At 37.2% G+C, this 13,588-nt stretch overlaps 1 protein-coding gene across 1 annotated transcript in view; it reads left to right on the top strand.

Moving 5' to 3' along the window:
• The window catches only part of LOC309435810 (uncharacterized protein C8orf34 homolog), a gene marked incomplete at both ends in the record, with an annotated part of 142,163 nt that overhangs the window by 42,052 nt on the left and 86,523 nt on the right, over positions 1-13,588 (top strand). The window contains 1 exon segment of the mRNA XM_082044554.1: positions 11,595-11,623. Coding sequence (XP_081900680.1) covers positions 11,595-11,623 — 29 coding nt within the window.

The raw sequence follows: 13,588 nt of genomic DNA, 5'->3' as shown, positions 1-13,588 counted from the left end.
TTTTTTTTCATAAAGACCGAAGCAGTGGAAGTATTGAATCCTGGGATTTCTTTGTATCACTGGTTATTTGCTTTCCTTCTCTTCAACATAATAGTTCTGTATTTTACTTTGTCCTCCTTTCCTGGTGTATTTGTGGCTTTTTTTGTTCTTTGATAGTTGTTACTCATTTTGCTTGTTAGCCTTATCATTTAAACACTTACATCAGATTAATCCTAAGATGTATGTCCTTGCTTCCAGTTTTTGTACTCCTGATTTTCAGATAATTGCAGGAAATAAATGTGTTCTGTGCTGTGATTTCTTATGTGTTAGGATGATATAAAAATCCAAAATGAAAAATGTGAAAGGTTTGGAAAAAACAGGTGTAATTTTGAAAAGAAATATGTTTTTATTATTCTCCCAAACGTAGAATATGGATTGTACATATAAAATATCTTAGAGGGTTTCAGTGAATAGACATGTCTAGAACTTTAAAAGTATGAGACACATGAAAGTCATTCTGTGCTGTACCCAAACAAGCATCCCACGTGGTGAATTTTACAAAAAAACATGACAAGGTCCTGTAGCTACCTTGTCCACTGTTAATGCTTGTTTTGGGCAGTGTAATCAGTGTTTTGGTTCTGTAAAGTCTATGAGTCTAGCGCTACATTTGATAGTAATCTTTTTTCAAAGCAGTATGGGACAGACACCAGGCTCAACAAATAGTTGAGTATGTTAATGATCATAATGTACTATCAATGGCTTTTTACAGCACCCTCTTGTTTCATTCTTCAGTATTTTAACAGGGAAGAGTGCCATGTAAAACAGATGTTTGAAATGAAATGAATTTTCCATCAAGTCCTGGAATTCATTTCCATTTTTAAAGATAAGCTTCAGATCTTGGAGTGAGTTCCAGAACTTCATTGCCTGCTATGCTGTGAATTAAAATCTAGTTTATAGTTTCTATTGCTTCATTCACTATGCATTCCAGATATCTGCTTTGAGACAAACTTGTGCCATTCACACAAAATTAGAACTGCCTGGAATCTTTGGAAGTGAGACTCAGGCACCTCCTACTAATTATAACTGAACTTAATTATATTTGGGCCCCTCCTCCAAAACCCCAGCAAGACAATATGTTAGTAATTTTGTGCTGCAGTAGATCTGAGAAACCAAAAGTGACTTCACAGTCAATGTTAAAAGTGTTTTATGAATTTTGAGAGACTGGACAAGAGTATTCCCATAATCGTGGTCTAAGTGTGTTGGAGCTTGGTGATTTAAGTATGCGGTTTTCCAGGGGCCTACCCATGTGGAAAACCTGGATTTTGTTTGTTTCTCTTATCAGCTGTGTGTCATTGAAGTGGATTTTGAACTATCAAGTCAATTATTTAGGGGAGATGTTGGATTATGAAGCAACATACAGGAATATGCTGCATTTGGCTTGACCATGTTTTGTTTTCTTTGATTGTAAGGTCTCTCATCTTTATTGGTGTCATCCTTCTTCCTCAGTGGATCATAAGTAATAAAAGTTCCATGCTGTTTGAAATGAGTGCTCCTTCTGGCCTGTTTGTCTTGCAAAGAAAGTTAAATCTCCTGTGTAGTTTACCTGTCTTCAGCCCCCATCTCTGAGGATGGAAAAATAGATAACAACAGATGGAAAACAGTGAATTATGAGTGTTGTGAGTGGAAAATATGAGGACTAAATCAGCAAGAGCTTGCTGCAAAGTAGGTGTGAAGTCTGCCTGTTTTGTGAATGACTTTACATCTTTTATAAGAAAAGCTAAGGTTTAGAGTACATATTGAAAATGTGTACATATTGGATGTTTCAATTGACATGCAGTAGCAGCATTTTATGACAATGTGTTCTACTGTGAGACTTTCAAAAGAGAGAACCAGCATTTTGTTAGTAATGTTTGAATCCTTGTTATGGCCAGGTGTATACCACAGATTGAGGCAAAGAAACAAATTTATCATTGTTTGAATTCAATGGACATTCTAAAGACAGAAAATGGTAGTAAATTAACATTAATTATTTGCTAACCAATCCAAGGCAGTTGGTTGAAGGGAATCCCAGAAATAATGATATCTAGCTATAACCAATAGGAAAAAAATACTCTTGTTTCTTAATTTGAAAGGGGAGTAATCAATAAATAATCAGTAAATAAGAAAGCCATCTGCAATCTAGTAGGAAATATTGCTGGAAACCATAAAGAACTGTGGAATCAGGGAATGACTGAGTTGGAAGAGACCTCTAGAGGTCATATGGTCCAACCCTTCTGCTCAAGCAAGGCCACCTAGAGCCAGTTGTCCAGGACAATGCCCGTGGCTCTTGAATATCTCCAAGAATTAAAGATCTGTGAGTTCCTTCGGAGTATCTCAAACAGTTATTTCTCATAATGTTAGAATCTGTTGTTGTTTATGCATAGTTTAGGAAGGACAAGCGTGATTTTAAGAAAAAGACAAAATCCTGAAACATAAAAGATGGGGAAAGAGACAAGCAACATGAGTAGAACTCTTGTAATAATAAGGGTAAAACTAGTTGAAAAGAAGACAGAATATGTGAAGAAACCACTAAAATCATGTAGTCTGTTCTGTGGATGAACCTGTGAGTATGTGGGATGTGAGAAGTTTAATATATACATCATGAACTACTTGAATGCGTTTAGCATTCTCTGAAAAGCATTAGAACAGGGTTTTATTTAGAAGCTTCTACACTATAGGAAACAATTAATGATATACACTGTGGTTATTGAAGATGTACTTGAATGGAATGCCACTAATATTTGTCAGAGGGCTCTGAATTTTACTGTTGAAACCAGGCATTTCTGATGATGATTATATAACTGTTAATGCACACCTGCATGGCATGTAACTAGACTTTTATCAATCACCTCATGAGGGGCATTGTTTTAAGACATAATACTTCAGGGTTTTTTTCAGTCACACACAGGTGTTGATCTGAAATGGACTTCAGTCTGTAAAAATGACTTATCCATGGTCAGTTGAGCATCTAGTCCTAAATGTGTTATGCTAATTGAACCACAAAACCAGTCATCAGTATGCTGTAGAGGATTTTTCCTTTCTTCTGTTCAGGCTGAACTTTAAATTTGTGTTATTCTAGTGTGAGATCAATGTTTGTGATTTATTTCGAGATCGACATTTTTAGATAAGCTCAATCAAACCTTTAAGGAAGATAATTTTATCTCAGTACTGCAGCTGTTATCTGATACTGCCTTTGCACATAAAATCCATTTGCTTTTAGTGTGATGTGTGAGTAATAATAGAAAATAATGGTATTTTCTGTGATTGAAACAGGAACAATGTGAACATAATTATTGCTGTTCGATTATGAAGTAGGGCTTATATGGCCAGGAGATCACTGCCACTTCACTTATAAGTATTGGTTTCCTACAACAGATGTTAAATTTTTAGTTACCTTTGAGGAGGTATTTGCCATTCTGATCTAGCCTACTCTAAGTTTCAGGAGTAGATTCTCTTTTTCAGTTGCGGTGTTCTTTTCTGGAAAGTATTTGGCTAGCTAAAAGTTTCCCTAACACTATTGCAGAACTGTGTTTGTGTCACTGTCATCTTGGATATGGTACTTTCTAATTCTTAGAAGAAAGGGATTGGCATTCAGGCAGTAGAAGGGTGAACTATGACTCTGTCCTTGGCTACTGGCTGTTGTAGGCTACCCACCTTAACAAACTTACTGCAGTCTTCACCTTTTCCTAAAATCAGGAGTTCTGAAAGATTCTCCAGTGTTAATTATTTTCTTCTGAGATGACCTTGGCCTAGGAGAGTTTCTGGGACATAATGGGTTTGTGAAAGACAGGTCCTTCTTGACTAACCTGATCTTCTATGATGAGGTTACCTGATTAGTAGATGAGGGAAAGGCTGTGGATGGTGGATGTTGTCTACCTAGACTTCAGTAAAGCCTTTGACACTGTTTTCCACAGTATTTTCCTGGAGAAACTGGCAGCCCATGGCCTGGATGGGTGTACTCTGTGCTGGGTAAAGAACTGTGTGGATGGCCAGGCCCAAGTACTTGTGGTGAATGGAGTCAAATCCACTTGGCAACCGGTCACGAGTGGTGTTCCCCAGGGCTCAGTGTTGGGGCCAGTTCTGTTTAACCTCCTTATCAATGGTCCAGATGAAGGTATTGAGTGTACCCTCAGTAAGTTTGCAGATGACACCAAGTTGGGTGGGAGTGTTGATCTGCTTTTGGGTAGGAAGGCCATACAGAGGTATGTGGACTGGCTGGATTGCTGGGCTGAGACCAATTGTATGTGGTTAAACAAGACAAAATCTGGGTCCTGCGCTTGGGTCACAACAATGCCAGGCAATGCTACAGGCTCAGGGATGAGTAGCTGGAAAGCAACCTAGAGGAAGAGGATCTAGGGGTGTGTGCTGGTTTGACTGAAAGTGAGTTAATTTTCTTCACACAGTTTGAAATCTTTATTTTTCATAGCTAGTGTGGTCATTATTTGGAGTTAGTTTGGGAACAAGAGATAACAACCCAGCACAGAGTTAATGTTTTTTATTGCTCAGGTCTGAGAGCCAAGGATGTTCTGAGTGCTCTGCCCACAGGTGTGAGGCATCGAGGAAGAGGGGCATGGATGGGGCAGAGCTTGACTGACATCCAGACTGATCAACAAGAGTATTCTATCCCATTAGCATCATGCTTCATATTTAAGGAGAGTCAGCATCTTCTGGTTTCTCTGTCTCACTTCTTGGCCTTCCTCACTCTCTTTGTCAGAGCCAGGGGAGTTCTATTCGGGACTTTCTTTAGTTCAGTCTTTTGCCATCCTGCCATTTTGCAGAGGCCTCTGGGCCTTTCTGCGTTTTTCCTCTTTTCTCCCTTCAGGATCGGCTGTTGGGACGAGGTGCTGCTTCCTGGGACTGGCTGCTCAGTGTGCACGGAGTTCGCGAGGAATTGCACTATCTTTTATTTTATATTCTATTTTATTTTTATATATATATATATGAGTAGTATATTAATATTTTGTTATTTTATTAAACTATGTTTGTCTCAACCCAAGTTTCTCTCTTCCCTTTTGATTCACTCCCCTGTTTGGGGGGTAGAGAGGAGTGTGAGTGACTGGCTGTCATGGTTGCATTGGTAGCTTGGGCTAAACCATGACAGGGTGTTGACCAACAGCTGGCTGAACATGAGCCAGCAATGTGCACAGGTGTCCAAAAAGGCCAACAGCATCCTGGCCTGTATCAAGAACACTGTGACCAGCAGGACTAGGGAAGTGATTGTCCTGCTGTACCCAGCACTGGTGAGGCCCCACCTTGAATCCTGTGTTCAGTTTTGGGCCCTTCACTACAGGAAAGACAGTGAGGTGCTGCAGAGAGTTCAGAGAAGGGCAACAAAGCTGGTGAGGGGCCTGGAGCACAAGTCTGATGAGGAGCAGCTGAGGGAACTGGGGCTGTTTAGGCTGGAGAAAAGGAGGCTGAGGGGAGACCTTATCGCTGAAGGGGCTTGGTCTCTTCTCCCAAGTAGCAAGTGATAGGAGGAGAGGAAATGACCTCAGATAGTGGCAGGGGAGTTTTAGATTGGATATTAGGAAACAATTCTTCATGGAAAGTGTTGTGAAGATTAGAACAGGCTGCCCAGGGAAGTAGCTGAGTTACCATCTCTAATGGCATTTAAAAGAATTGTAGATGTGGCGCTTAAGGGACATGGATAAGCGCTGGACTTGTCAGTGTTAGCTTGATGGTTGGAGTCCATGATCTCAAAGGTCTTTCCCACCTGAATGATTCTATGAATCTATTATTCTATGATAATATTTACTAAGTACTTTGCATTTTGTTTCTTTCTGTTTACCTGATTTGTTACTCACCAAACCTGATCCTGATACCTGTATTCTCTACTGGAGCTACTCAGAAATTTTTATATAGAAATGCAGCAAGTCTAAAGCACAGATACTTTTGCTGGGGATTAAATGTTTTTAGCTTATTGAAGACACCAAATGTAGGAGAGATTAAATCTCTGTTTCCTAGATAGCAGCTGTACTGATGTATAGTGTTATTGTGTGGTGCCTTGAAGATGACACTGTTTCCTTTGTTCTTACATGGCTGGACATTGGGAGGAATATTATCCTAATTCAAGATAGATGCCACTACAGAAACTTGGTACATAGTTGTTTAATAATGTAAGGACATATGCCCCTCATTGGCAGGCTGTGAATTCAGTATGCCTTCACAGAAAATCTCTGAGTTACTGCTGGAGCAAATATGTCTAATTTTGAAAGCTATAAAATGACTCAATGTAAGTAAAGGAAATAATAAGAATATCTATTATGACAGTAAATAACAATTCTGTTAGAAGTTCGTATACAAAAATGACTGATCTGGTTTTATTCATGTGTATGTATTTTCTGTTGGAAAGGCTTTGTTTGGTGCAACCAGAGCAACCATGTTGTGTCCTTTATAATCCAAGGATGATGTGAAATAAATAATTTCAATTTACTTTGTGTTTAATACATGGCATAAAAAAGCATGGGGGCTAGAATTTACTGTGCTGTCAGCTGCAGTATGGCACGAGGTTTTGCTGTGAGAAATGCAAGTACATCTGAGTTGACCTGACCCACCAGTGAGGGAACACATGCTTCACCTGGTTTGCAGTGGGTAGGGGAATGTATTGGGACAGTTAACTGCTGGCCAGTTGATGCATGATACGGTATTTCTGTGTTCATACTCAGAGCTGCAGTACTAACAATGATAGAATAATAACTTCTGTTCCGAAGTTTGTTACAGAACCTGTGATGCACTGTGAGGTTGACAGTCCAGCCATCCACAAGTTCCCTGGCCTAGACCGATCCTGGGAATTAATTTTGTCAAGTAGTCACAGTTATGTTGGGGTTGTCTTAACGTGGCTAAACTCTGTTAAAACCTGTATGTCAAATCCAGCAGGCTTTGTTTGGCAAGTAGCAAAACTGGCTGTTGGGAGCTCTGTGGCCATCTTCTGGATGTTTAGGAAAGTGCATAAGCTATTTGATCCCATTGAACTGAATAATGGTAGTCTGGCATACATTAAAGTAGGAGCATTTTATTTTCTTATTACTGGATGCACATTAGACTAGTCAGATCTACGTTGTGCATTTGCAAAAAAGCAAGTCTTAAAAAATCGCAACAAATTCTTATTTTCTGTTATCTCTTCCTATAATTATTTAGGGACCACAAAAAAGCAAAAATGAATAGATGTCTCTGAAGTTTCACAACTTGCATTCTTATCAGAACACCTGTTCTGTGATTTCAGGTGTGTATAGCATATTAAGATCTTTCAAGTTTTTAAGCTACTGTAAAGCTGATCAGGAATCATGCAGCGGATAAGGACTTTATGACTTGGTATTTCAAAAGCACCCAAACTAGTATGCTGCCTACTGTTTCGAAAATTAATTTTATGCTGTTGAATTGAGAGCATCAAAGTCTAAAAATCATTCTTCAAAGAGGAATAATATCACTGAGTGGAGAGATATTAGGTACTGGATTCATTGTACTTGCTGCAGGAGAGTAGCAACAAATAAAACTCCTCTGCTAAGAGCTACATATAAAAGAGCTAGGCATTTTTAAGACTCATGGAATTATTTTTGACAGTGTTAATTTTTCTTTTAGAAGAATTAATTTCCTGGTAAACTAGAAATTAAGCAGAAAGTCTTTTTTTTTACTGTGTAATATACTCATTTTAGACTCAAATGGATTTTATTTCATTAAAACATGGTGCAAATACATTTTGGGAGGTGGCATTTTCATCAAAGACGTTCTGATGCTGTAATTATAACAATCTTTATTTCTCCATTCTTACCATTGTGCTGCTGCAGATTACCATAGGAGTAGAAGGTTTGGAACAGAAATCTGAGATAACTGTATAAAGAATGGTTCTAATAATCCATGCCAATTAAAAAAAAAAGGCCTGTCAAACAACTGGTTTAATATTTTAGGTGTAAAAAAGCCACAAGGTGCATTGTTAATACAGTGAGATATGCTTTTGGGCAATCTGCTTAATGTAGGCATGATAATAGTAATTAAAATATATTAAGTATTAATAAATTGCATTGTTATCACATTGTCTGGTAGTCATGTTTCATTTAATTCTAGTGTGCCAGGCCTTTCTTGCAATCAGAGAGTACCTTGTTCTTCCAGTTCTCTTCAAAAACCCAGCTATTGACAGGATGGAAGTGTTCCAGTTGAGAGAGGCTGTGTTGGCATGAACAACCCCACTTCAGGTTGGTTGCTGATCAGAGATGGCAGTAGTTGTGGCTGTGGAGCATTTCTAAAGGATTGTGAAAGTGTATTCAGACCAATTACTTTATTGTTTCAGCCTCCTTACAGCACAGAGAGTCATTACACTCAAAAGTAGAAACGAGTGCCCTCAATCTGTCTGTGTAATTCACCAGCCAGCTGAGTGGGCTCGGTACTTGTGATGCCTGATCAAAATTCAGCACCCTTAATTACTTGTAAAAGGGAGGATTTTTAAAGACATAAAATTGGCAGTTAGGTAGATACCTAACTAATTCCCGGTATAGACCTTAGCTGATGGTGGCAAGCAAACCTCTCACCCCGTTAGTTGGAACACTGCACTTTCTCAATGCAAAAAGTCAGAATGGTAGGACTTTTGTATAGTTGTCAGTCATAGTCTGATCTAAAACTATAGCAAATGTTGTCCGTGAGAAACAGCTGCTATGAGAGAAAGGGTAAAGCATACTCCTTTATTTCTGAAGGATTTGCCTCTGACATCAGAAGACCTGGCCCAACAAAGGCAGGAGAACTTTTTCAACAGTCCTCTTTTTATTTGCTGCTCAGTGACTTGAGGCAGAGCAATCATGAAGCAGCCCTGATACTTCCGTTCTGTGTGTTCACCATCATGCATTCAGGCTTTAAATGCTTTAAACTCAGGAAAGTCAGAAACAGTCATTCCTAATAACTTAAATTCTAACAAAGCCATTGGATTCAAGCTTGAACAGCATTTTTCTGGTATTAGAGCTTTCTGGTGATTTGGATTAAGTTGTGATGAAAAAATGCTAGTTTGAGGAAGTGACTGATTTGTTAGATAAGAAGTGTTTAGTGCATGGACATTCTGGCTATGTTTTGCCTAAACCTGAAACATAGCTATTTCCATTTAGAGTAGTTTCATTATTTGTTGTCAAATATACAAAATAAGTGAGAAGAGGGTTTTCTTTTTGAAAAACACCGGTCTCTGGATATTAGCAATTACATGCAGCAGAGGTAGCGACCACTGTTACTATTACTTTGTAGTATCCAATTATTTGAAATTGTCATTGTATTACCTGAAAATAAAGTAAATGACAGTAACCTATTTGGCTGCTGAAAAGTCATGAGTGTGCTAAGGTTTAAGAGAATGACAGCATTCTGAATACTCCTGGGTGATAATTATGGCTATCAGGATTCTGGATTAAGTTTTGGGTGTGTTTTGTCTTTTTTGTTTGTTTGTTTGTTTGTTTGTTTGTTTCTTTTTGTTTTGTTTTGTTCTTTGTTTTGTTGTTGTTGTTGTTAAGGTAAGTATGCAGTGGGTTTAATTTTTTGAGGAACTGGAGTCCATATTATTCCACCTGAGAACTGCACCCAAAAAATGACCTCACTTGTAATTTTCTGTCCACTGCACACAGGTGGTTTGCAAGTTCCCCCTTCACTCGACTTTAGCCATGATATTTTGTCAGTTTGGCAACTGCAAAAGAAAATTAGTAAGAGTGGGCACACACCAAGTGTGTGGTGCATTAGTATCTTGGAGGAAAATGAGAAGCTTTTTTGCACCCACCTTTTTATGGGTGAATTTATCCCGGTCTTTGCTATTTAAGTTGTATTATCACTAATTAATGGAGTTTTGTTAATGTTAATGGGGTTCAAGCCATAAAATAAAGATCAGTATGACTGACAGTATGGTAAATCCCGCCTCCAGAAGAATCACCATACCAAGATTACTGGAACAAGCTCCTTAAGAAATTTCTTCCCAAGAATAATCCTTTTTCTTTTCTCTTAATACCACATCAGAGAGAGATTAAATGGGTTGGTGGGTTTCATTCTGTGATTGCACAGGTAGAAGTTTTCTAAACTTCTAAAATTCTATTTTGGCTGCTGTCACTCTGTGTGCTTACCTAAGAAATACAGTTTGGGGCTTGAAGGAATTAATAACACATTAAAGTCCTGTTGAATGATTCAGGTTGGTGCAACTTGCTGATTGTACTGTATGGATATCACTGTAGTGTTTGAGTTAAATTAAAGTCTGAAGTTAGTTAAACAGGTTATTTGCTGTGAGGGATAGAGGGTTAGGTAAAATGGTTCTTTTTCAAAATAATTTGCGTTAGAACTATTGAATGACTGAAAATATTCTGTTAACTCCTGGCGTATTTCTTATGTGTTGATGAGGTCTCAAAAATGCAATTGCGGTTCTCCTAGCATTTGACTGTTTTTTAAAACAAAGATCAATTTAAGGAAATCATCGAAACTGAAAATTAGCAATATAGAGTTAATGATTAAAAGTACAGTAAAAAGCTAATGAATTCATGTAATGATGGTATACCAAACAGTAGGAAATAAAAATGCCATGGAAATAAGCTTATACTGCTATAATCTTTAGTGTGATTTTAGAAAGAATAACTTTTCATGCAGCCGATGCTACTTATTTTGCCATATCATCTCTAACATTCTTTGGAAGAGGTTGTCTTGATAATATGATATGAATTAGAAAACAACTTTCAAGTGTGTGTTTTTCCTATGCGTGTTCTTCTCCACTTAATTTTCACCACCAAGAAATGCTTGTAGTTGGTTTTTGAATTGAAATTCTAACCTGGATAGGTCTCTTATCAAACCTCATAGGAACCTGGGAAGTGCTTTGCTTTCAATGTATCAGAATTTTTAACATGATAGCATTAAATGTATGATTACTTGATCTCTCAATGTGATATGACTGAGGCATGTAGCATGTAGCTCTGTTAAAAATTCTGAGGCCAGCTGTACGTATTTAATGTGCTATGAGATAGTCATAACTGAAAGAAGGAGTGAAATGACATGATGAAACAAGCATAGGAAAGCCTCAGGCAGGCATCAGCAGAAAGGACAAGAACAAATAAATTCTTTTTTAGAGGATTCAGATAAACCATTTGCATTCTATTGTGAAATTTTACTTTGACGCTTTCCTCTCTTTAAATTCTGTCTGTTTCATAGAATTGTTTCTACATTGAACCATGAAGAGAGGAGAGTTATGTCCATGTTGCCCTGTAGTTGCAGCATGATGTTATGCATGCTGATCAGGGTGAGATTTGCATAATAATGTGTCCATATGTAAATATTATGTTGCTAGTTTAATTTTACAAAGTGTACTTAAGCTTGTTGTCACTTTACTGGCATCTGTTTTCATTTGCATAGTTTTTTGAAAACTCATTTTGATAATATTGGAGCTGATGAAAGTTAAGAGTATATTGTTTTCAGGCAATTTCACTAATGGACCAAAGTGTGATACACTGTCTGGCACAGCAGTGTGCAGAGAACAAAATATAAACTTTTCGGAGTGAACTCTACTTTTACTTACTGTAGCAAAATACATGTGTAGAAAGAATTTTTCCAATTATTTATTTTTTAATCTGTTCTGTTTTCAGGCATTGCTATTTCTGATGAACTTGATAAGGTAAGATTTACTATATGCCTGATGAAAAGTACAAAAAGACAGATTACTGTCATAATTTAGATGATGAGAGCTGCATCTCCCTGTCCTGGCATCAACACTTCAGTTCTGTTGGGTTCAGAGGAAGTTTGGGTATGGAAGGGTATATAGGTAAGTACTGTATATATTGATACATTAAGAGCTTGATCCAGGATGGACTTTCAAATATGGAAAAAAAAAAATCTCACTGAGTTTAAGGGACTCTCAGTGGGGCCATATAAGTGCTGTTGATCTTGATACCATCTTTACTTATTATAGCCTGTTGGGTTACTTTGTGTACTTTTGGAATTATTTAGCTTTACATACCTTTTATTCATGAAGTCATGAATTCTGTATTCTCAGGTATGATTTCTGAGAATATTTAGGAATAATTTTTGTTCCTCAGATTTGATGAGGAACGCACAGGGCATAAAGATCAGTCTTTACTTCCTTTCTGAATGCAACAAACAATTATCTCTTCTGGTTTGGTCCTTTTGATACATTACACAGTTAACATGAATTTTAGTTTTACCTGTAATGAATTCTATGCTGAAAGAGTAATCAAGCTCATTTTTCAAAGTTCTAAAGGAAACAGAACACCTTTATTTTCCCTGTTCTCATCAGTGAACAGCAGTACACTTGTAGTGCCAAGAATTTTTTGTTGTGTTCTTGGTGTCAGAAACCATTGCTCAGGGAAATAAGACAAAAGGTATATAAGACAGAGGAATAATGCCTAATAGAGGAGGCAATTTAAAAAATATCTTTGCTTTCTCATGATAAAATGAAGGCGTGAAGCTTTCTGACACAAGTGCATATAAAATAGCTCCACTGGGTTCTCTGGGAAAGGCCAGTTAGACAAGATTGATCACTGTTACCATGCAGTCATTTGCATATGGGGCTGACGTTTCAAAACCATGGTCTTTACTTATCATTTTTCCCTTGATCTTGCTTTATCTTTTTGCTCATTTTAAGAGTATAACAGTATCGAAGTCTTCCTATCATTTCCTCAACCGTGCTCAGAAGTCATGAGAAATGCAATTAGAAAGTCCTTCCATTAGAACCCTTATCTTTGAGAATACTTATGAAGAACTCTTCTTCATTTGGTTTTATTTGTTGAAAAAAACCTGTGTAATACTGTTTGTGGGAGGAAAAAGATGTTTTGGGCTAGAGCTTGTTATCACATACTTTTAACATATTACTTAGGAGATATTTGTGTTTTATTTTTTAAAATGATGATATATTATTGTTAAAAAACATTCATGTTTTTAAAATTTAATTAATCAGTATGAAAATTGAGATGGAGAATATAATTGTTGAATTTACTCAGGATCCAGTCTGAGCAAAGAGTTAATTTTATTCTTGTTACTGTCTACTTTATTGTTCATGGTTTAAAATTGGAAGGTGGTAGGTTTTTCTTAATAAAACTTGATATCATGTTATATACATTCAGTAGCATACATTACCTGACATCTTTACAATACTGTATCTGCTTTAACATTTTTTTCTGATGTTCTTGAAATCAAAAGTTATTTGTAAAATAAAAAAAAAATCAAACGATAAAGCTCTTACCATGCTTCATTTGTGCTGTATTGCTCAGTAGGCTTCCAGGATAGATTTCCAGAAGCAGCACAATTTTTTTTGTCTCCATGGGATTTAGTGAACTTATTTTCTATTTCTTATTTTGCCCCTTAAGGATTCTTAGTGGACATAAAAGCTAGTTCTGTGTTAAGAAATTGAGCATAGCCAGGACCATCCTGAGAAATCCTGCCTCCTAGGAATGGTCCCTTGTATGAGCTAATTCTTGTTCCTGTGACTTGTTTCAAAGTGTATTATTTTGCATGGGCCAAAGGCAGCCAAAGACTATCTGATAATGGTAGAATGTTCCCAGGCGATGTTTATTTTTCAAGTATAAATGTCAAGTTCATTGTAATTCCTTTCCCAGAAATACAT

This window comes from Streptopelia decaocto (genome assembly GCF_964273445.1).
Source record: "Streptopelia decaocto genome assembly, chromosome: 2".
Classification (NCBI taxonomy): Eukaryota; Metazoa; Chordata; class Aves; order Columbiformes; family Columbidae; genus Streptopelia; species Streptopelia decaocto.
This window is presented reverse-complemented; position numbering and strand designations above follow the sequence as displayed.